General features: G+C 28.3%; 3 protein-coding genes and 1 long non-coding RNA gene across 6 annotated transcripts; 1 reads left to right on the top strand and 3 right to left on the bottom strand.

Annotated features, from left to right (window-relative positions):
- Window positions 1-1,399: 1,399 nt before the first annotated feature.
- Window positions 1,400-11,736, bottom strand: Koko (cyclin Q). 2 transcript variants are annotated; one of them, XM_074256157.1, is made up of 7 exons: window positions 11,538-11,736; window positions 11,408-11,468; window positions 11,066-11,199; window positions 6,101-6,198; window positions 4,607-4,825; window positions 1,655-1,885; window positions 1,400-1,587 (listed from the first exon to the last, which is right to left on the bottom strand). In XM_074256157.1, the coding sequence occupies exons 1-7, from the start codon at window positions 11,617-11,619 to the stop codon at window positions 1,492-1,494; spliced, it is 921 nt and encodes a 306-aa protein (XP_074112258.1). In that variant the 5' UTR covers window positions 11,620-11,736; the 3' UTR covers window positions 1,400-1,491. The 2 variants fall into 2 exon arrangements, with proteins under 2 accessions (XP_074112258.1, XP_074112259.1); XM_074256158.1 differs by having other exon boundaries at window positions 11,408-11,491; window positions 11,582-11,728.
- Window positions 11,737-12,605: 869 nt separating this feature from the next.
- On the bottom strand, window positions 12,606-16,587 carry LOC141535969 (uncharacterized). The gene is made up of 3 exons (XR_012480666.1): window positions 15,490-16,587; window positions 13,792-13,945; window positions 12,606-12,872 (listed from the first exon to the last, which is right to left on the bottom strand). It is a non-coding gene; the product is annotated as an uncharacterized LOC141535969 (long non-coding RNA).
- A 2,577-nt stretch (window positions 16,588-19,164) lies between these two features.
- Rps23 (ribosomal protein S23) lies at window positions 19,165-20,415 on the top strand. The gene is made up of 3 exons (XM_074256262.1): window positions 19,165-19,315; window positions 19,665-19,824; window positions 20,097-20,415. The coding sequence occupies exons 1-3, from the start codon at window positions 19,312-19,314 to the stop codon at window positions 20,362-20,364; spliced, it is 432 nt and encodes a 143-aa protein (XP_074112363.1). The 5' UTR covers window positions 19,165-19,311; the 3' UTR covers window positions 20,365-20,415.
- On the bottom strand, window positions 20,347-22,614 carry LOC141536041 (uncharacterized). 2 transcript variants are annotated; one of them, XM_074256260.1, is made up of 6 exons: window positions 22,267-22,614; window positions 21,817-22,074; window positions 21,690-21,748; window positions 21,322-21,576; window positions 21,060-21,260; window positions 20,347-20,620 (listed from the first exon to the last, which is right to left on the bottom strand). In XM_074256260.1, the coding sequence occupies exons 2-6, from the start codon at window positions 22,058-22,060 to the stop codon at window positions 20,483-20,485; spliced, it is 897 nt and encodes a 298-aa protein (XP_074112361.1). In that variant the 5' UTR covers window positions 22,061-22,074; window positions 22,267-22,614; the 3' UTR covers window positions 20,347-20,482. The 2 variants fall into 2 exon arrangements, with proteins under 2 accessions (XP_074112361.1, XP_074112360.1); XM_074256259.1 differs by having other exon boundaries at window positions 22,224-22,614.
- Between the last annotated feature and the right edge of the window lie 2,826 nt (window positions 22,615-25,440).

The raw sequence follows: 25,440 nt of genomic DNA on the forward strand, positions 1-25,440 counted from the left end.
TACATAAACGACACATAAATATATCAAACAAATATGAGGCGCGCGCTTGCGCGCGCAAATTTAAATTCTAGTAAGTATTAATATACATGTTAGAATAAGTATAAGATGTAATAGACTAAGTATATTGGTTTGAAGCATAGAGGGGGAAGTGAAGTCGGGAAACACCGACTTCGAGCCAACACTTTGTAACTTTACTTCTCCCCGAGAGCCGTAACTGAGCACTTGCTTCAGTTGAAACCACCGAATAAAATCATGCTCTTGTCAATTATTCTTTATCATTTAAACCTGTCCATCTAACTAAAGTTTACCTTTTTCTTCAACATAATCTAACAAATTCCATGATCAAAAGCTAAATTAATAAACGACAATAAATTTAAATTGATCTCGCGTGACTACAACTCATACCTCAGTCCAGAAGGAGGCAGTACGAGCAATCTAGTGCATCACTCGGTCTGAAATCGTGTTTCATCCCGCGTCACACATTACATTTTTCATATAAGTTGCATTAAAAATCTAGTTTCAATGTCTAGAGCCAACCAAAACTAGATCGTTTTAGACGAATAGCGAAAATACCGTTTTTTGCCCTCCGGGCGGAAAGTGGCAACTTTCGTCCCGCTGCGCTAAACAAAGTTGCCGCTTTCCGCCTTCGTCGGACAAATAGTATATTACACACCGAGGGAAGTAAAGTAAGAAATATCTCAGATCACATGTAATTGTTGACCGAGGCGAAGCCTCGGTCAACAATTACATGTGATCTGAGGCTTTTCTTATTTTCCTTTCCAAAGGGTGTAATATACTATTTATTATAAAACTTATTAAGAAAATTAAAACCTACAATTCAAGAAAATAATGGTTTATATTTTATTAAACACTATTCGTAAATTGAATAGTTTTTTTTTGTCATTCTTATTCATACTTAGTAACAGAATTATAATATGTTTTTTGCTCAACGGGCAGAAAGCATCAACTTTCGGCCCGCTGCACTAAACGAAGTTGCCGCTTTCTGCCTTCATCGAGCAAAAATAATATATTACATATCTAGGGCAGTAAAATAAGAAATGTCTCAGATCACATGTTTGTCAACCTCGGCTTCGCCTCGGCTGACAATTACATCTGAGACATTTCTAACTTTACTTCCTTAGGTGTGTAATATATTATTGTATAGCTAACGGTTAGAATGACAATAATAATGGTATAAAATAAACAAACGATACTATTAATTGATTTTTTTCAGAAAAAATTATAATTAATTTAATCTGAATAAAATAACACATTAATAATAATAATTTAAAATATCAAGTAATTTGAGATTTCGTATACTTTCCATAAGAACTTAAAGTATGTGTTCCTTTATTTCTTAGATTAAAATAAAAAGTTAACACATTTTAAATCCAGCAAATAAAGTTCGATTTTTCGGTTTATTGTAAAATCATTTTTCAACTAAATGCACATTATTTGGTGGATAATAACTCCGTTATCAATAATAATAAATCAGTTATCTTGAGTTTCAGGTTCAGGATCATAAGTTATCATAACTTTTTCCATGATTTCCCATAGTTTTTCTCTAGTGAGCTCTTTGCAAAATACCTAAAATTTCATTTTTTCAATTAATTTTCAATCTACCTCATTTATAGATGAACTAGTCAATACTCACATTAAACCACGGAAGTTGATCACATTCATCCATCAACGGTACTACTACTCCATAAATTTGTAGCGTCAAATTAATACACGCTAAGGCAATACAATTTGGAGGGTAATCCAAAACTGCAGGTGAATGATGAAAATCTTGTAATAATGCTAAGCTTGTTTTTGCCACAGGATATTTGGACCATTCATCTTCTCCAAACCATGCTTGAAAGGACCGCAAATAATGAAGGAGGTACTATATAAAATGAAAATTGAAAAAATGTTCATTAATAAATGATTCAAAGAATTTTGAATTTTACTGAATATCAAGTATTTATATACTGTATGGTGCAGTTGTAATATCGACTGAACATTTCAAACTTACTTTTCGATCTCTATAGAAGTTGTTCAAGATTTTGTTAATTTTCAAAATAATAATATGTATTAGAGATATCTTCGAGTGACGTAAACATGAATATAAAATAAAAAAAAAAAAAAAAAAAAACATTCAATTTCTTTGTTTTAAGGTGATATATTAAATAACGAGAATTTTTTTAAGCCTTAAAAATTTTATCAAATTATCATATTAAACTCAAAGAATTCTTTTAAATGAATGTTATTCAAAAATACTGAAGAACAATACTTTGAAAATTAGGGAAGTCGTCAACAACTAAAAGTCAAACTATCAGCATGAAATTTTCAAAATGTTGTAATTTTTAATAGAGAAAATAGTAAAATTTCGAATAAAAAGAAAATGTAATTTTTCAAAAAAATGGGAAACCAATATATTTACTTATGAAACTTGGAAAAAAAAATATCACATAGTGGAGATTGTTAAAACTGCTATCGATCTTTTTCGAAGTAGATCGATGTTATTCTGAGTATTTGAAGGAAATCTTCTGTTCTACGAAATTGCGTTGGTTTATAGTTGATACCTTTTTTTTTTCTAAGTGAAACTTCTTTATCGACGTATGAGAGAAATTTATAGCAATGTAAAAAAAAATCGTCACGATTTTCAGTTGCGCGCCATGTTTTTCTTTTTCATCAAAGTTCATTATAGCGACGTATAGGATAAATCTCGTAAACATTATTAATTATAAAAACAATTAATAAAAAAGACCATTCGGCAGCCGAAATGGAAGTAGATTTCATTTTATTGACAATGATGATAATAATTTCTTATTAATCAAAAGAAATTACAATTTTCAAACCACAACGATAAGTTTTGGATGACGTTTGGTAAAACCAATGCAACAGCAAATTTCATATATAGCATAGCGGAATAGGCCATAATTTTGAGACTATATATATATAATGGTACTCAAATTGAAGCTTATTTAAAGAGCTTTCAGATGAAATTTACAGAAATTCGATAAGTTATCCCATTCAAAAGTTATACGAGTAAGAAAGTGAAGAAATATCAATTTTTATGATTTTGAAAATTTTAAAATCCTGGCATTTCTAAATTACTCGACCGATTAAGCTCATCTACGAACTTGACTTCGGTATCTATCTGTAGAATAATTACGTTGAGTTTGGTAAAGATCCGTTGTAAATTGGCGACGCTATCGTCGTGACAAACCGCATTATATCTGATATACATATATATTAGACTGGTTCAAAAAAAGTGACTATTTTTTTTTTTTTCGAAACAATTCCATTTATACCTTCGAGAAGGTGTAGAAAGATGCTTTTTAAAGAGAAGAGCTCTTAATATTAATATTTAGAGGTCGCTCATCGCAGATTTCTATTTCCCATTGAAATAACATTGGAAAAAAAATTTTTGAACTTTGGAATTTTATATTTCGGTCTAGAAGCAAAGTGCCGGATGAGCGATACTTATTTTTATAGAAAATTAATTGCTCTATAAAAAAGGTTTCTTATCATTTTTCGACAAATTCACTCCTTCAACAGTTATTCAAGGTTAAAGTTTAATTTAGAGTAAATTTAAGTTTTTTTTCTTGATTTCTGACAATATGTTAAGACTTATCACTTAAAATCATAGAATCATTCATGAAAATTTTATGAATGATTATCTAGGGAAAGTAGGGCCAGTTAAAAATTCTAGATTTAGAAATCTCTGGTTAAAATGATAAATAACCCCGCGTGCGCGCGCGCGCGTGTGTGTGTGTGTGTGTGTGTGTGTGTGTGTGTGTGTGTGAACCGCTTTTGAACGGCTTGACCGATTTCATCGCGCTTGGTGCCATTCGAAAGGGCTTGACCGAACTTAAATTTTGAAAACTATTTTGAATGATTCGGACCGACAGATTTTGAGAATTTTTGATGATTTCAATGCACTCTACTCATATCTTCCAATAAAATATTTATAACTATTGACACCATGCACCCCACGCTTTTTTTAAAATAAAATAAATTTTTTTTTATTCACACTATTGTTAATTTATATTTATTGAAATTTTTAACACTATTCTTAATTTAAATTCATTAAAACTTAGTTTCTATTTTTTTAGTTCGATTTTCTATAAAAAGCGTGTTTTTTCCTTTTTTAAACTATTATTTATCTTCTACTTTTTAGTTTTGTTTATTTATAAAAACTTTTTTTTTTTTAATTTTTTAAACTATTATATGCTTTGTTGACTTAAAAATTCTCTTTGGTATTCGAAAATTTGTTAATATTAGATAAATCGGCTAAAGATAATGGTTGGAAATTAAAATTTCTGCCTTATCGACTATAGATGAAAATTATATAAATTAACAAAAATCTTATTTTGCAAATTGAAAAATGGAATAATTTTATCAAATTAGTGTATTGTCATCGGTTTTCGATAAATCTACAAAGTTTGAACGAAATCTGGCCATTTAAAGTGGGTCAAAATCGCGTCCAAAGAAGTCGGTTACAAACAAACATACAAACATACAAACATACAAGTGAAACTAATAAAAAGCGTGTAAAAAATTTTGTATTAGGAAAACAATACGACAAATATAAGCAAACGTTACTTAATATGAAGTTTACCTTGTGTGGATGAGTAAATACTACTTGAAATTTTAACGTTCTTATAATTAAGAGTTCAGCTTGAATTATTGCATCACGTAGACTCCAATATTGATCGCCAAGTTCTAAAGGTGGAGATCCTCTATGGAGAGTGTTTGATGTCACGTTCATGACATCTCGTATTTTTAATGCATCATCTTTTATTTTTCCAGCAAGGTACAAACATGTTGCCGCAATCAACTAAAATATAAGATTTCGTAATATTTTGTTGTACATTGAATAACTTGAATATTTTTATCGGTTACATATATTTCGAAGAAGTTGAAGAAATCTACATTAATTAGAATTTATAATTCATTTATTATAATATAACATATATTTCAATTTTTTACCAACGGGTAGTATTTTTAAAAAACTGATTGAGGATGGGAAACTTTAATTATGAATAAAATAACAAAATATGGATTTAATACAAGAAAAATCAGAAAAACGTGAAATCTGTCGGCTTCCTGCGATTATCAAATTATTAAAAAATATACCTTCTTGGACTTTAGAAACTCAAAAATTTCACTTTTATCACTATTAGGCTATGAAGATCTAGAAAAGATTAAGAACATAGTTAATATGAATGTTTTTATAATGGATTTTCATGCTAAATTTTATTTTTGTTTCAATTCAAAGTTATAAGTTTTAAATAAGGTGTTACTATAGTTTATTTTGATAACGATGTCTCTCAAAGACGAAATGTTTCCATATTTATCTTTACTAGATGAAATAAAAAAAATTTTCTTACAGGGAATAGATCAAAAAACCTTAATATATGTATAATCATCATGCCCAGTCATATCAAGAAATGATATATCAGACATAATCAGAAAATAATTTAAGTTAGTATCGTTTAAGATAGTATTTAGTTCCATTCTGCATTGAACAACTTCAGATGATTCGATTTCACGTGATAAAGAATCTCATTCATTGTATTCAACCCTATCTACGGATGCAAAATTACACATTTATAGATTGCATCCCAACCTGACATTCATATTAAAATTAATAGTGTGGATATTTTTAGTATCAATTAATAATCTATTATTAATAGATTTCATAAAAATTTAACTATTGCATTAGTGCTCATGATGGAAATTTGGATTCAGCGGGTCGATAAACATGTCGGTTGGTGGGTCTGGTCTAATGTACAGTCAAAAACGTCATAAGTGCAATTTCAAACCTTTAGGTATGGAATTGGAGGAAATTTGCAGGAATGGCCTTCAGGGTCAACAATTTTCCTAATTTTTTTTTAATTCTTATAGCTCAGCGGCATTTTATGGTATAATCTTGTCCAAATACATGATTTTCTCAGAACTAAATGTTCTATAAAAGTGTCCATTATCGCGAAGTCGTAAAAATAATAATAAACAGTAAATAATAAATAATAATAACATAAAAATATTAATAAACAGTTTGGATTTTTAATTAAAATCAGATATTAGTCGAATTCAATTAAAATTCACTTACGTATAAGTCATAGGTTTGCGGTGTTACTTCCCTCATAAATCGATGAAACAATGTTAAAGCAGTAGCAACAGTTAAGGGATGTGCATCTAGCTTAATACCTGTAAGATATAATAGAAGTAATAAAATTAACAAGTTTGGAAAATCCAAAAGTGCACACCTCATAGTCTCATTTTTCACAAAAAAATTAATTAAAATAAAATGTAAAAATCAAAATAATAAAAAACAGAAAACTCTGTCGTAGTTTAGTGGCGCCATAACTCTAAGGTGAGGAAAAAAAATACTATAATAAAATGTATAGATGGATATACAAAAACATCCACAGTCATATATCAGTCTTTTATAAATAATAATTTAACGACAGTGAATTGAACGCTTATATTAATTGAGAAATTCCGTCGTGTGTCACTTTAGATAATAAAAAAAAAAAATTATTCCGGTACGATCATTTTTTCGACTAATTTACCTGCCACATACACCCATCCATACGCAGACGTCCAGAAAAGATTATGTTTAATGTTATAATTAACTATGTTAAACAAAAAAATTGTCATTGAAATATATTTTATGTGCCTGATAAATTATTTGAGTTGATATAAGTGTACTCATATTAACCTGTAAGTGCGATATAAATAACAAAAAATCAATTTCAGTTTCGAGAAAACTGCTTTTTTTGAAATGTTGAGAGTAGAGGACAACTTCAACGCTTCACTTATGAGGCGTGCAATAAATCGAACTGAAATTATTCTGGAATTTTTAGAATAATATTTTGCTATATGCATCATTTTAAGTTAAGAGGTTCTCGATAATTAAGAAATACGACAGGAAATAAATTTTAGAATTTTAATTTATTCTTATTCAAACGAGTCACTTTAACATATTTAAACGAACGACTTATTTATGTTACTAGAAAATCGAGCGCGCTTTACGCGCTTTTATCAAATTGTTTATCATCGACAATTTAATCAATCAATATTTTTATATATTCTATTCATTACTATTTAACCGTTGGCATGGTAACTGTTGCCGAAGTGGAGACCATAGCAACGAAAAGCGACAATAATGAAAGCGTCACATCAACTTTTTGATAAAGGATCATATTTCATAAGAAAACAAGGAAAATACACAATACAAGCGAGAGACTACACGGAGAAAACGAGTCTCGAAAATATAGTAAAAATTACAATATTTTAGTAAAATTTACTAACAGATATGAATAAATACATTTCATATTGTAATTATTCCAAAACGTTTAGTAAAATTTACAGTTCAGTAATTATTATAATATGCAGATTCTAAAAATTCTTATACGTAATAGATTTTTTACTATCATGATTGGATTTTTTAATAATAGAGTTGTAAACTTTATCATTTTAGAAAATTTTATTGTTTTGAATTAAACAGAAAATTTCATGGCTTAAACAAAATTCACTTAAGCTAAAAAAAATTTTTTATTTCAAGAACTTTCTAAATTTTAGGAGGAATTAATTAATTACAGAAGGTTTTCGGTGTTAAATCGGATGAAGTTAAAATGACAGTAGTGCCAATCTTATGATGTGTGAGCGATATTAATTTATAAAAAATTATAAAAATTCAGAAAAAATGTATACAATTGCATGAAATCTCAACAAATTTCATGGGAATTTATTAACTTAGTTTTTTTCTTGATTTCAACTCATATAAATGAAATTGAACCCAGTTCATAATCAATAAGCAACATTCAAGACTTCGAACCCAGAGGACCCGAGTTTTCAACGTACAATCAGTCTCCAATTTCATTGTTCAAATTCAAAAACGCAAAATTAAATTTTTTTTATTTTTCTAGAAAATATTTTTTTTCTGCGTATTAATTCTGATATCAATTATATGTCATAAGAACGTCACAATGATGTCATAGTTATGTCATAAATGTCACGCAAGCGTCACACTTGCGTCGCAGTTAAGTCATATATATTACGCAAAACTGTTCTGTCAACAGATATGAAAAAATGACTCATATATGACTTATATCTTACGTAAATCGTGACATAGCATGACGTCATTCTGACGTCAGTTTTATGTAAAAGAGTTCACTGGGATAGTATCCCTTAAAAAGATTCGACCATGATAAAATTTAATTGTTAATTACTACAATTAATAATAATGTTTTGAAGTTGATTGACTTATGGGGTTTCTCGCCAAAACGAACAGAATAGTGATAAAATCATTAATTTATCAATTTTTCTCCGTCAATCATTTACTATATTTATAAAATAAAGTACGAACTGAGTCATCAATAAAACAACATTTTAACTTATCTCAACCTAACTTTATAAAACTAAAATTGCGAAAATTATTAAAATCAGTGTTTAACAGTAAATATAATGTCTTATTATTTGGTAATCATTAATTTCAGAATTTGAACTAGTGAAATCAGAGTCAACAAGAAAACAACAAATTTTCAATTTTAATCCATTAAACGAATATTGCCAAACACATTAAAATTTAGATATTTACCAGTGTTACGTTCCCAAATTTTGGGGATAATTATTTTAAATTTAAATAATTTATTTAAGTCCAGATTTTGACCTCGTTAGGAAGTCGATAGACTTCAGGTGGGTCATGTCACTGATTCCTCCGCGAAGTACTTTATCTTATAATATAATAATTTTATTTTTAATTTATAAAATATATATTTTAATATTTTAACTTTTTAATTTACCTGCCTACAGGTAGGTAATGGATAGAGTGCCTGAACGCTGGCTAGCGCGCTGGGCGATTTCACCAGGGTGAGAACAGCTAATAAACGCACTCACCCTGGGGGTAAAAGTTAGGATATTTTTGGATAGAATACCCGAACGCTGGCTAGCGCTCTAGGTAAAGGAACCAGGGTGGAACGCTGATAAGCGCTCTCAACCCTGGGTGAAGGTTTTAATAAGTACCCATTTTAATTGATTGACAATTAAATAAGTATTTATTAATAAAGGATTAGCAGGCTCAGCCTCGGACCAGCAGAGATTGCTCCTCTGCTAAGTCCTCGGACTGACTGCTCCAGATGAAGTCTGAAGACAGAATGAGTATTACAATAATAATTACAATGAGTTTTATAATGATTTTTAGCAACGTTGCATCTCAGGTTACCCTATGAGAACATCAACGCAGTCCAAATCCCACAACGTAGACTGTTTAGTCTACTGGGCTGCGTTGACGTTCTAGAAATCTGTTATCTCGAGGTATTACCGTTACGAAATACCTCGGATAATAATTAAATGATTTAAATAATTATTTATTAATTTGTAAAATAAATTTATAAAATTTTAAACAAATTGGAAATTTACGAGAACGTAACAAACAGTAAAGTTAGTTTTTTATTATCTGATAATCAATTGTTTTAAAATTAAAGTCAGTAAAATCACATTAAATAATAAAACAATAATTTAATGTAACTTTATCAAACTAATACGACAGAAATGATTAAAATTCAAGTATTTTGTATTAAACTAAATTTTTTCTACTCAGAAAAAGTTTTTTTGGTAAAAAAACGAAAAGAATCTTATTTTTGAAATTTTTAAATTGAATGTTTCTTCAAAAAACTCCATAAGTCACCGACTTATGGGGTTTCTCAACGGAACGAGATTTGCATCGACCGATTGGTTAGGTCTTAAATACGAATTTAATATTTTTTGGTGCTGGTATACGTAAGGGGAAATTCAAAGAAGCGAAAAATACAATGAACTCGATTTCTAAAAAAATATGTGACTTATGGGGTTTCTCAAATCAACGATTCAAATATATATGGTAATGGTAGTGTAGTAAGGATATTCGAATTAATTGTAGTGTAAAAAATTCCAAAGCCCACTAATATGTGTACTTCATCTGAACGTGTTTTTTTAACGGCAGGGAACGTCATCACAGCAAAGAGGAGTTGTTTAACTTTAAATTCAACAAATTTATTAACATTTTTGTATCATAATAAGAACATAGCAAAAAAATATTAGTAATTAGTTTTATAAAAGCTTAATAGCCATTGTAAATATGTTGAAAATATATGACTTAATAGTAATTTATATTTTATAAATGGAAATTGATCATTTAACCGGTTAATTAGGTAAGTAGTTTAACCGGTTAATTTGAATTAATCAGTTGGCTAATGAACTAATTAACCTAGCTAAACTTTATGTCTGATTTAGTCGGCCAATTGTACAGCACTGCTTGAAAGCAGAGAACAACTAACCCTTTGAGCTCGGAGAGCTCAAAATAACACATAGATTATATTTTTGAGCTCGAAGAGCTCAAAAACGTCATCAGTGCAGTTTTAAGCGTTTAGGTATGAAATTAGAGGGAAGTTGCAGGGATGGCCTGTAGTGTGAACCATTTTCCTAATTTTTTTTTACCGCGGAAATCGAAAGTACCTCTTAACTTAAAATTATATATGTATATGACAATGTATATTTTGAGTGTAATAAATCACAACAATGATATCAGACTACAATTCATGATTCCTATAAATTCAAGTGAAAAGAAAGTGAGGTGAAGCCATTCTTATTTTTCCTTAATCGTGAAAAGGTAAACAAATAAAGATAAAGAAGATAGCTTTTCTTCACTCTCGTTTCACTTCAAATTTTTAGGAGTCCTAATGTAAATATGTTATGAGTTTATTTATTGTAGATGAATGCTTTAATAATAGTTTATCACCCAAGTAAAAAAAATAAAAGTAAATTAAACTTGCTATAAAATGGTTTTCACCAAAACCAATAGGTTAAATGCGATTCAATCGCAAACAAATACACTTTTAAATCGTTTTCTGTGAAATTCAATTTGATGCTGTAATCAGAAGTAATGAGCTTGTGTGAATAAGGCTTAAAATTTTTTTCTTTTATTAGTATACTAACTTACTTTTATCAGTACATAGTTATAACTATGGTGAGCGAAATCAAAATGAAAAATTTAAAATTTATAGAATCAATAAAGCGAAATTGTCATAATTACCACATTCAAATATAAATCGTGATATCGTAAAGCTATCACTTGATATCGTGAAATCAATAGTAATACTTTTTTGTAGTATATTTCTTTTTTCTCGCTGCATAGCTAATACATCGATAACATCCTTCATCTTGGAACTGAAATGAATGGAATAGTTATTAGAAATAACTCTCAGCTACAAATCACCGACCAAATTATGATTTGGTATTTTTCAATAATTGTTCAATACTTAATCGAATATTATAATTCTATAAGCAAGGTAGTTTCTAACAACTTTTACCAGCAAAAGTTTAGACATTATATGCTAATTGTAATTTTCCTTCGTTGATACAATATTTATATTACCTCAAAACTTCAGTACATGTTGGTTCAGAAGGATTCATGACGACAATTTTTTTTATAACGTCTAAAATGAGACAAGTTATTGATCTACGAATATTAATAAAAATTTTTATTTAATTATTAGTTACATAACCTTTAAAAACCGAGGACACATAAATAGTTCTAATAAAAACTAACAAACAACAGAATATATTGGCACTGAGAATGATTCTCATTGGCTCTCTTAAATTGGCGGGGGGAAATTAATTTTTTGCACTTTTTTTTGGCTCTATCAACTGTTCGTTAACTGTTCTTCATTGTTCTATCAAAAATATTTTTTTTTTAATTATCAAAAAATTGACCCTCAATTTGGCACGAACTATAGATATTTTGATGTTTTTTTTTTTCTAATAGTTTAGAACTATTCAATAACTGTTCGTTCAAAATAAACAACTGTTCGGCTTTCATTATCCTGTAATTAAATAATTAACTTTTTTTTATAAATCTTAATTAAATGTTATTGCGCATGCGCAGTATCAATGCGCATAGTTCTCATAAATTATGCGCGGCCTATTTGAATTCGATTCAAAGAGACAACACAACAATAACAGCAACAACAACAAAATCATCATCATCATCATTATCATTAATAATAATAATAATAATAATAATAATAATAATAATAATAATAATAATAATAATAATAATAATAATAATAAATATCATTCGACAGCCTAAATGGAATTTGATGTCTTTTTTAAATTTCATATTTTAAATTCAGATAAAAATGTTCGTAATTATTTATATACAATATTTTGTTCTCCTTTTCAACGGAGTTCTTTGATTATATCTTATGCAATTGAGAAAAAATAGAGGAACTTATAAAACAATATTTTTAATTCATTTAAATCTTAGTAGGTATATGTTGGTGAAGATATGGATCTTCTTAAAGCTTCGTTCAATAAAAAAAACGGTGATCAACGTAATTCATTGTAAAATTCATTAAATCATTCGAGAGAATAAATATTTTTTTTTCATTAAATTCACCTCTCTATAATCTTACATTTTAAGTTAGTCATTATGATGTAAAGCATGTCTTAAAAAAATTATAAATAAGATAAAATTGCCACCTACAAAAATGTTTTTCAATTTATAAACATACTTAAATATATAAATAATAGATCTTTATAATAACAATAAAACAATTATTTATTCTCAACATTATTTCATATTCAACACCAATCAATTCAGTGTATACTATCAAAATAATTTTTTTTACTAATACCTCATGATCATAAAAAATAAAGAATTATCTACTGTTTATAAAAAGTTCAGTGCATCTAAATAAACTATTAGTAAATCGAATAACTGAAAGCTATTCGATCGCTACTAGAAAAAAAGTTTTGGACTGAATGCTCAGATGTTCTGATTTTTTAACCAAATCATCCAATTTTTCGCCTCTTTGTAATATTGCTTCTAAAGTGTTGTGCTGAAAATAATACGAGAACATTATAATTTATTATAGCTTTTCAAACAATAACTTACTTTTTTGAAATTTTTTCAATAACATACACGTATGATTTTATTTTTAACTCTGATATACTTTTTATTATGATTTTTAAATTATAAATATTTTTAGATTGAAAAAAAATTAGAAATCTCCAATTATAATAAGTTGTAAAACTACGTTATTTCAAATAATAAGTAGTCAAAATCATTAAACACTAACTTAACTATTAGTACCAGGAGGAAAAGTTACTAATTAGAAACCTTGAACAAAATTCTTAGAAATCGTTTGATAGCTAGATAATAATTAAAACGTAAAATATCAATAAAGGTATATTTTCTCAAATTTAAATACTTAATGTAAAAAAGTTTTACTTATTATGATTAAAGTGCTACGTGTTTTTTTTTTTTATTATAAATTATTTTTTTTACTTTTGATTAAATGATACGCTTTGTAGGTTATAGTTACCACGTGGTTATTTTTTTTATAAATATATTTACCAGATTTAAAATTAACTAAAATCATATTGTTACTGACCACTTTTAGGAAAATAATCAAAATATAAATTTTCAAGTATTAAGTACGTCTAATTTGTAATGATTAATATATTAGCTAGAGTCCTAACTATACGCCTGTAAATAAAACATTTCCTCCAAATCAATTTATTAAATTTTGCATGATAATTAGTCAAAATCAATTATAATTGAATTATTTATAACTAAGTCAAATAAGAAGAACAATTGATCTATTAAAAATTATTTATATTTTATTTTTCAACTTTTATCTAGTATTCGAGCGAATTTCGAAAATTTTATTTACAAAATTGTAAAAAAATGTAACATTTCAAAAATTTTTGAGATACTTTGAATTGTTAAAATTTTTAATAATATCGATACGTTACTTTGAACACATATTTTTCATTATGAACAGTTAATTTGATTTCACTTGATTTATTAAAAAAGTTACTGAATGACCATGAGATGTCCATGACCCATAAATTAATAATCCAGCAAACTGATGATTCTCACATCATTGTTTGTGCAAAATCTACACAACTGAAAAATTAAATTATTGACAAGGATCCACTTTTTAAAATAAACAAAATTAAATTTTTTTGATGCTGAAAATAAATAAAATATCTGAATAACATCAATATGTGATTTAAGATATTTATATTTTTCAATTATAAAAATTTATTTATCTTTATTGAATGTATCTCATTAAAATAAGTAAAATCTGGAACTCGTAGGACTTACTTTTTTATTTAGTTAAGAGCGGTCCCTATGATTGCAGCTTTTTATTGTTCTCCTCGACAAAGAAGAATTTTATAAAAACGCTCTACTACGAATTAAATTTTTTAAATATCTATTTTATAGCAAAGCGTTTTTTTTAGAAATTCTCATTTGTTTAAAAGAAAAACATAAAACTGCAATTAGCTTTATCATCACGAGTGCAACAAGGATAGTACCGTTTCTCGCCGTGAGTGCGACGCGAGAAAAAGATGGGATCGGCTCTTAAAACAAGTATTTGGTTACTTGCGATCACTATATGGAGGGTAGAGGTACCTCTACCCTCCATAGGTCACTGGATGAGCTTCTCTGATTAAAAAAGAGAATTAAAAAGAATTTCTCCGTGTTAAACGCCCATAAGAGAAAGAATTGGAAGGATTAAATATCATTAAAAATGATTAAAAATCAAGTTATTTCTAATTCTTTTGAATCCTTTTGTTTTATCAGGGTTCAGTGGAGCTTACGGATAAAAGCTCACTTTTGCGGTCATGCTTTTTTCACTTGTTCAGGTATCTAGTTCTTAAGGTTCTAGCTTCGATAGCAGTGGTTACGCATCCCATACAATTCATTTTATAATAATTCGTACGTTTTAATTTTTTATCATTTTTTCTCAAGTCAGTTAAATTTAACAATTACATTTACTTAAATACTAATTAGTCTGAACTAACTTTTTTTAAAACTAAACTTATAAAGAACCCACCGCTGACAAACCCAATAAGTGCTTATTGTTTTTGATACGTCAGTATAATTACTGATGAACTCCGCTACAAATGTTTATTGGACTTTTTTTTTAAATCAAAAAAATAAAATAAAACAGAAATATATCGGCATAAAAAAAACATGTAAAAGCAAAAGTTCATCCAGTTAAATATTTTTAATTGATTGAATTGATAACATTTATATATGTGCATACATTTTATATTTATATCCACTATTATAATTAATAGCAACTAATAGTATCATTTAATTACCGTATTAGGTAATGCATGATAAAATAATCCAGATATATTTTTATTTTAAAATTTTTCATAAACATTAACATTCAACTAATGCAAGTAAACACTCTTTCAATGGTATATTATCTTTGTATTTTCTCCGAGATTAAAAATTTAATGCACGTTTCATTAATTAATTTTGAGAATTTAATTCTCATCCATAATCTGAACCTGAATCTAGGTTAAAATCTAACAGCTCCTGAACGAATGAAAATTTTCAGGGTGAATGATAATCCTCGTATCACAGTTTATCATTGATTTAAATATTAATGAGTGCTTATTTCTTTGAATCCAAATAAATAATAAAATATTTACCTATTGTTTACATTTCGTGGACCCTTAACCTATCTTTCTTCTTCTCTTCATATCGGCTCGTAGAAGTGTTTTACAAACATGCTGTTTTTATTGTAAATATTATAGTAATTTTCTTATCTATAAATTAAATAAATATTTTTATATTAGTTATGGAAATAAGTTAATGAATAATAAAATATAAATTATTCCTTTATTTTTTACAGAACTTAGAATGAAATTAATATTTATTATTTGTTTATTTATTTATTTAATAACTATATTTTTTTACACGCTTTTTATTATCTTCAATTGTATAAATTAGCTTATCATGTATAAAAATAACATACGTAATAGAATTTTTATATTTAGCACTAGTGGTTGTTGAGTAATTAACAGTATGTACGAGTAGTGATGAAAAAATGAAAAATTATGATACTGAAATCAGCGGACGTCTGACAATTTCAAAAATTTTATAAAAAATTAACTACAATGAAAAAAATATTTTAAAAAACTTTCACTTTTCATTTTTTTAAATTTCTACATGTGAGTTTTTTTGCTAAATTTTTTTCACAATGATTTTAATTATTGTAAAAATCTTAAAAATTGCTAGATGTCTGCCAACTTCAGTATCATGAAAAATTACCATTTTTTTTTTTTTTTTTCATTTGTAATGTCATCAGCGGAATCCGTAAGATGACGCTGCAATCAGGAGGCGCGAATTTAAATTGTCCGATAATATGTAAAACTATAATTGTTAAAAACAAATACAACATCCGGTTAAATCAACGTCCAAAAAGAAATCTTTATGGCTCATAAATTTTGGGTAACACTCTTTTGGAGTAAACAATAAATAAATAAATCCTTGTAAACCTCTTCGTAACGAAAAAATATACACTCGAATATGACCCACACGTGTCGCCTAACAATTAGACCTTTGTGGAAACACATAAAAAGAAAACACATGTTGAACCTTTCAAGGGGTTCCCTTAACCATTTAGATATCCTACAACAACATTTCCCAAAAGCAATAAAATATAAATACAAAATAAGAAAACTTAAAATTATAAAATTCAAATAACAATGGCACGGTTGTTACATGAATAATTAAGGAAATATTAAAATAACTTTTAAATATTCATCGTAAATTGGAAATTGTATTTCTATAATAAGTAATATATTTTTATAATCGACTCATTTTATTATATATGTATCGAAATGGGTTTTCTCTGTGGTTTCCCCGTGTCACTGTTCCAAGAGCCTGAGAGAAAGGGGTGAGGAGCAGGGCAAATGCGATACACCATGCACAAGTCAGACCACAGCCGCAACAATAGAAATTAATTAATGAATAATTATGTTATTATAATAAGATCACTGTTGATAAGTAAATGATAGTATTCAAAATTAACTTAATAATAATAATAATAATAATAATAATAAGTTAGTATAATAGTATTATAATGTTAACAATAATAGTAATTACAAAATACAAACATACGAATAATTGTAGTAACAATAATAATAATTAGTGTTGATATTAACGATATTTAAAGTAGATATGATGATAGTAATCTAAGTTAATTAATAAAATAGAAACTTAAGGTATAAGAAACTTGGTGTAATAAGACAACCCCTACCTAATATATATATATATATATATATATATATATATATATATATATATATATATATATATATATATATATATATATATATATATATATATATATATTTTCAGTTTCTTATATTGTAGATATACATGTAAAAAGCAATAAGTATAAGTGTATTTCGAGATAAGTTTAGTTGTATGTATTAGTGTAAGCGTCAAGCGAAGTACGAATTGTAATAGTTTGAGTATATATGTGTGACGTACAGAGGGGAGACGTGAGGTCGGAGGTTTCGAGCCGATATTTTTGTAACTCACTTCTCCTTGAGAGCCCAGAACTGTATAATCTACCCTCTGTAATTCAAATCATAATCTTATATTTAAATGTTTAGTCAATAAATGAAATAAGTACATTTTACACGATTTAATAACCAAATAACAAGTCGTTCAGTATAATTAATTTAAATTCAAATTTCCTTTTCCCGCACTGGAACCGAGTATTTTAATACTCTCGGGCGAAAAAACGACGGTAGGTAACGCTCGAGTCAATAAAACAATTCGCAACTAGATGGAGGCATAACAGCTGCAATCAAATAGCGCCACCTATCTGAATAAAAATTTTTTCGCAGTTGCATTGGGAATTTTACTCCATCGGGATCCTGGGTTAATGGGATTATACCCTATCAAAAATCTTGGGTATCGAAATCTTGGTAATCGGAATTTAGGTTAACTGTTTCTATTTCATCGGGATTCTTGGTTATCGGAATTATATCCAATCGAAAATCTTGGCTATCGGAATCTGGGCTATAGGAATTCAAGTCATCGGAACCTATGTTATCAGTTGTTGTTTAAGTCATCACTTTCATGGCTATAGAGTTCTATCCGAGAAGTGAAGTCACAAAGTCTCAACTCTGACTCCTCAGCTTCACTTTCCCCCACTATGGTTACACGTATACACTTATACTATTGCTAGAACTACTCTTATACATAGTGCGTAATATACTATCTTACATGTACTTATATAAACTTACTTTTATATAACACTTATTATTTGCGGCTGCGGCCGGCTTACATATTCATGTACCTGTATTTACCTGGCTTTAAATTCAGCACAGCGACCTAGGGAAACCGCAGAATACCTGGTCGAGGTACAGACAGTAATGGTAACATAATATCAGATCGTTATTAACAATGATCATCCTTATCTATTATTTATAATTTAATTAACATATATTCATTAGAATCAATTAACGTGTTATAATTTTAAAGTATTATCTGCTCAATAAATTATATCAGATGCGGATTTTACTTAAATATTTGCTAATCATTTCTAAATTCAATTTAATACCATTTACTTTTCAATTATTCTAATATGTAATTAAATTTGTCTAAAACCATTGTAACATTAAATCCATACATATATACACATGTTGTCGCGTCTAAATACTCATTACTTATGTTATTTAGTTACTTAAAATAAAGTGGATAAATAAGTTATTATTTATTTATTTGTTGTTAAATTCAGTTGAAGTGCCTTGTTTTTTAGAGAACAAGAGACCGTTGACTTTCCACACGTGTCTTTTATGGCTTTTCTTTTAAGGACTTGAAGTTGTCAATGTGGCAAGGACATGTTCTGTGTTTACTCGAAGATTTTATGGTTTTTCAGAGCCTAATACTATATTCCTTTGTATTATTTTCTTGAGATTAAAGTTTCTCTTTCGAAGACACGTGTGCACTCAACGACCAAACTCAGCAATTAAATCAAATAGAAATTCTAAATCTATATAAAATATAAATATAAATTTAAATTATAAATGTAACTAATTAACATATTCAAATTCTGTTTTATCTGACAAGTAGTGTCACCTGCCAGATGCAACCCAAAGCATTATAGTTATTACGACATAACAGTCCACACGCGCATTGTAGATATACAGTCGATATAGTCTTCATTCGAATTAATTTTCTCTACGCTAGGTAGAGACACAACGCTGTTAAACTAAATTTACTCAAGCACTTCCGCTAAGTGCAGCGTCGACAAATAAAGCTAACTGAACTATACCAGTATGCCCAGAACGTGCTCTTTTCTTACCCCCACTTTGTAGGACACTCATCTGACTACATTGAAAGCGGTACAAAGTGGGGGTAAAAAAATCGCACGATCTGGCCACACTGAACTATACTACATTTAATTTTTCTCCGACCTGATTCTTTTACAACCAGGCTCTACCGTAGTTAACATGGGTGAGGCCGTAATCTTTAATACATAATTTACAATTAAACATTCTATTTACCAAAGTTTTTGTAAAAATTTTGTTAACAAAAAAGGACAATCATTTAATACGATTCTATCATTAACTAATATTTCTTAAAATTCTTCATTTTCTATTATTTGAATGGTTTAAGTAAGACTAACCTTAATTTATCTATGACTATTCTATTGTTACAGTTGCTTAAACTTGTGTTTTCTGATAATTAGATTTTATTTCGCTTTTGGTTGATTTTTTATCGAGAGATATACATATTTGCATATATATATATATATATATATATATATATATATATACTTATTTATTTTTTTTTATCATCGAAGGTAAGCCACGAGGTCTTCGCACTGCGAGAAAACACGTGAATCACCGACGTGAACAACGCTGGAATGATAAAGACTACAAAAAAGCTCATTTGGGAACACGCTGGAAAGCTAATCCTTTTGGAGGGGCTTCTCATGCTAAAGGGATTGTTTTGGAAAAAGTGTAAGTTTTTTTTTTTAAATAATAATTATAATTCTTGCCTAAGCTATCAACATCCTAGAAAATGCAGAATAATTCTTAAAAAAAATATGAATAAATTATTTTAAAATTGAACAAGTTTGCATTTCGTCAGTGTCTAAATAGACATTTTCTAATTTTCTATTTATCTTTTTTACTTTTATCAAAAATATCGCTATTTGATTGATTCTTGTCCATTTACAAATTTAATGGACAATATCAATTATAAAATTAATAAAATGTATTGTATTTTGCAGAGGAGTTGAAGCCAAGCAACCTAACTCTGCTATTCGTAAATGTGTCAGAGTACAGCTTATTAAAAACGGCAAGAAGATAACAGCTTTTGTACCTCGTGACGGTTGTCTGAACAATATTGAGGAAAATGACGAAGTATTAGTTGCTGGATTTGGACGTAAAGGTCATGCCGTTGGTGACATTCCTGGTGTTCGTTTCAAAGTGATTAAAGTTGCAAATGTATCATTACTTGCATTGTACAAGGAAAAAAAAGAACGCCCAAGATCGTAGGAATAAAATAATGTATTTCTACGTATTATAAATGAATTCAAAACAATACAATTTTTTTATTTCCTCATTCTCATAAAATAATTACAAATAATTAAGCTCAATAATAGTTTAGATTAAATTATTTAGGATTACGTGCTTTAGCAAGATCATTAAGCTGAATCACGATGTTTTCAGAAACGGAATAAAATGAACTATTCTCAATTTTCACATGAGCTGAATCTAGACTGGATCGTAATTCTGTTTTAGCACACATGACCTAAAGAAAAAAAAAAAATTTCAATTGATTATCACTTTATTCGACGACTTGACGATTTAAAAGTTAAATTTTTTAATCATTCACATAGATAAAGTTGAACTTCTGAAGAATTTTATTATTGTCAACTAACATAATAGAAAATAAAGATCAGTTCAAGTTAGTTAGATAAGTCAATATGAGAAAAAAATTTTTTTTTCATTTAATTTAAAAATTAATTAACAATTATGTTGTGAACGATTAAGATTTGAATTTTAAATTAGCAAAATCTTCTAATCATGTTTATTGAAATAACTTCATGTAAACAATGCAATCAATGCTGCAATTGAAAATTTTTCTGTGATCTTACGTATTAAAGTTTTCAATTTCATTCAGCATTCAAGCATCAAAAATCTTGAAACAGAAATCATTTTTGTACTCTGAATAATAATCGAGAAATTACCTTACTCAAGCTCGAAAACTTCAAAACTGTATTTCGAACAGATGCATCATGTGTTTTTTTATTTTCTACAACAATTTTGGGACTAATACCATCATTTTCAAAATTTTTGCAAAACTTTTTAAAAACGAATGGTTGGTTTTTTTTCTTTTGATTTTCAACGGTACTGCTGGACTCAGTTTCGTATGTGAAAGAAGTCAATTCCTTAAACATATTTTTAAATTTAGTATTTATCTAAACTAAAGAAAAAATAGATAATAGATACCAGTTTCATTGATTCTTTGTCTATAGTATTTTCAGTTTTATCACGTTTTTTTAGGTTCTCTACATACAACTTGAAATGACCGACTGGAATTGATTTCTTTGGATTATAAGATAATGGTGTGAAACTTATTTGGTTAGCAAAATATTTTTCAACAGCATTCCAAGCCATTAATTCAGGTAGAACTTTTGTATTCGAACATATTACATTTATAATATAATCAGTTAAATTATTGAACGCATCTATTTGACATTGACCCTGTTGTAAGAAAAATAATTATCAATTATTTACTAATAATTTGAATATATTATTAAGTCTTCTTTTTATAAATATATAAACATAGTTTAATTTTTAACGAAATCACAACAAACCTGAATTGCTTTTTCACTGGTGTAAATCCCTGATTGAGAATACCATTTTATGAGGAATTCTAAAAATTAAAACTTATTAATTGTCATAATACTTAATTTTTTAAACGAATTAAATATAAAAACTTACGTTCATCAACTGCAAGTAGATCTGCAGCGGAATCTTTATTTTCTTGAGAGAAATTCAAAGTTTTATCTGTTGGATTTATTTTATCCAAACCTTTCATATAAAGCCATCGTAGTAATGAAAATATATTGTTTTCACTAAGAAAACAAGATTTAAAATTTTGAACGTCAACCTGGGCTATTCCAGGATATTGCACTGAGATCAAAGCATCATAAAGAAGCATTACCACTTGACGTTTATCGATCATTATACCGGTATAGGCTATGACAACAAAAAATTAAGGTCATGATACTGATTATTTGTCATTTTTAACCATTTTTGTTGTGACAGAAACTTTAGACAGAATTGATTGCTTATTCATAAAAAAGAGCGTTGCTTATTTGTTCATTATGTATTTAATGATCTCTAACCTCTAATTGTATATCTGTAATTTTTGTATTATCTATCACCTACACACATAAATTTACATGTGTTAAATGTGTACTTGATGCGAAGCACTGTCAATGACTCTAGATGTAATGCATAATTTAAGGATTAAGGGTAGCTTGTATGTATGTATAGTAGGGTGTGCCAATATGTAACTTCCTTGATGGACCTTATAAAATTGGAATTTTTAGTTCCGCTTTTGAAATCAGCTGTGTTTAGGCCTTTCCTAAGATATTTTAGGGTAAGACGACAAATTTGATTTTCATAGAATTTTTTAACTGGAGCTTAGTTAGGGCACTTGCGCTGAAAATTCAAATTTTCGCCGGAAGTGCCCAATTAAACCTCCTGCTAAAAAATTCTATGAAAATAAAATCTATCGTCTTAACCCAAAATATCTTAGGAAAGGCCTAAACACCCTAAACACAGCTGATTTCAAAAGCGGAACTGAAAATTCCAATTTTAAAAGGTCCATCAAGGAAGTTACATATTGGCACACCCTAATGTATAGATATATTTGTTGTGTGTGTTTGTGTGCGTATTTCTATGCGAGATGACAATTAATTTAATCACACCAATAAATTATCTATTAATTAAATTTCGTTCCCGCGTAAAAGTGGTCAAGTTGTGCATTGTTTTGAAGCGCTACTTGTGTACATTATACTTATATACACAAAATATACACGGTAGATGGTATGGTATGTATTTATTTGTGATGCCAGACATTGCTCTGCAGGTAACACCACCTGTTAGTTGGGGTGAGGCTTTTTTTCCCGAAGCCCAAAATCCCGACAAATCATTTACCATCCAAAACGGTGGGTAATACAGTTGCGCGGGTGAACGATAGATGGCGATAAGAGTATTAAAAAGGAGCCGCAAAGCATTTAAATGCGAGACAAAAAAATAGAAAAAGAAGAGAATACGGAGTAAAATACTACCCGTAAGATTTAATAAAATGACTTTGCGTTGCAACGAGAGTATAACGTGCCCGTTAAAATTCGCACGGGTGATTTTGATATTGTTAAAAATAATAATAACAATAATCAGCTGGCTAAGGCGATTATAACTAGAAATAAATAATTATAAATTAAAAACTATAAAAGAAAATTATTTAAATAATAATAATACGTAATAACCAACGATTGCCAGCCCATATAATTTTAAACGAGTGACCGCAAGGAAAATAATTGCAATAATCCGATTTGTAGGGGAATTAATATTAAAAATAATTAATTGTATAATCATAAACCAGAAAAGGAATAATTTTCTTAATTGATTAACCATACGCTAAAGAAATTGCACGCCCGTTCATTTTTAAACGGGTGGCCATTATGTTCGCGGAAAAAATAATTGCAATGATCGGTTTGCTCGGGGTATAAGTATTGAATATGATTAATTATATAAAAATAATCAAGAAAAAAAATAATTGTCTCAATTATTTCGACTAGTAAACAAAAAATTGCACGTCCGTTTAATTTTGAACGGGTGAACATTCTATTCACGGGCAAAAAAATTGCAACGATCAGATAACTAGGGGATTATTATTGAAAATGATTGATTATATAATAATAAAGGAGAAAAAAATAATTTTCTTCCTTAATTAACCGAACAAACTAGAAATTGCACGCCCGTTTATTTTTAAACGGGTGACCGTTCCATTCGCAGCTAAAATAATTGCAATGATCAGATAACTTGAAGGATTATTATTGAAAATGATTAATTATACAATAATGAAGAAGAAAAAAAATAATTTTCTCCATAAAGAAATCTAACGAACAAGAAATTGCATGCCCGTTTATTTTTAAACGAGTGACTCTTCTATTTACGGGCAAAAAAATTCAAATAATCAGATAACTGGGAGGATTATTATTAAAAATTATTGATTATATAATAATAAAGAAAAAAATAATTTTCTTTCTAAATTAACGAACAAACTAGTAATTGCACGCCCGTTTATCCTTAAACGGGTAACTGTTCTATTGACGGGCAATAAAAGCGCCACGATCAAATACCTGGGGGATTATTGTTCAAAATAATAAATTATATAATAATAAAGAAGGGAAAAAATAATTTTCTTCATTAATTAACCGTACAAACAAGAAAGTACATGCTCGTTTATTGTTAAACGGGTTACCGTTCTAATCACGGAAAAATAATTGCAATGATCAGATAACTGGAGAGATTATTGTTGAAAGTCATTAATTATATAACAATAAAGAAGAAATGAAATCGTTTTCTTCATTGATTTACTTAACAAACAAGAAATTGCACGCCCGTATATTTTAAACGAGTGACCGTTCTATTCACGGGCAAAAAATTTGCAATATTAGAAAACTGAGGGGATTATTGGTAATAATTATCAATTATATGATAATACAGAAAAAAAAATTAATTTTTTTTTTTAATTTATCTTTGAACGGGTGACCGTTCTATTCACGGGAAATAAAATTGCAATGATCAGATAACTGGGGGGATTATTGTTCAAAATGATTAATTATATATTAATAAAGAAGGAAAGAAATAATTTTCTTCATTGATTAACCTAACAAAGAAGAAATTGCATGCCCGTTTATTTGTAAACGGGTGTCCGTGCTATTCGCTGCTGAAATAATTGCAATGATCAGTTCACTGGGAAGATTAATGTTAAAAATTATTAATTATACAATAATGAAGAAGAAAAGAAAATAATTTTCTTCATTGATTAACCTAACAAAGAAGAAATTGCTCACCCGTTCAATTCTGAACGGGTGACCGTTCTCTACGCGCAGAAAATAATTGCAATGATCAGATAACGGGGGGTATTCTTATTTGAAGTGATTAATTACATAATAATAAAGAAAAAAAAGGATAATTTTTTTCATTAATTAACCTATCAAACAAAAATCGCACGCCCTTTTATTTTCGAACGGGTGACTCTTCTATTTACGGGCAAAAAAATGGTAATGATTAGATTACTGTGGGGATTATTATTGAAAATGATTAATTATATAATAATACTGAAGAAAAAAAATAATTTTTTTTTAATCAATCGGAGAAACTCGAAATTGCACGTGCGTTTATTTTAAAACGGGTGGCCGTTCTATTCACGGGAAATAAAATTAAAGTGATTCGATAACTGGGTGGATCCCTGTTGAAAACATCCAATACAGTCCCATATAGAACAATAGAATCTGCAATGGCTTATATGTAATCTATCTGGAGTAA

This window comes from Cotesia typhae, unplaced genomic scaffold (assembly GCF_013202065.1).
Source record: "Cotesia typhae breed Kobodo isofemale line unplaced genomic scaffold, CoteBio_Ctyphae scaffold_152, whole genome shotgun sequence".
In the NCBI taxonomy this organism is placed as follows: Eukaryota; Metazoa; Arthropoda; class Insecta; order Hymenoptera; family Braconidae; genus Cotesia; species Cotesia typhae.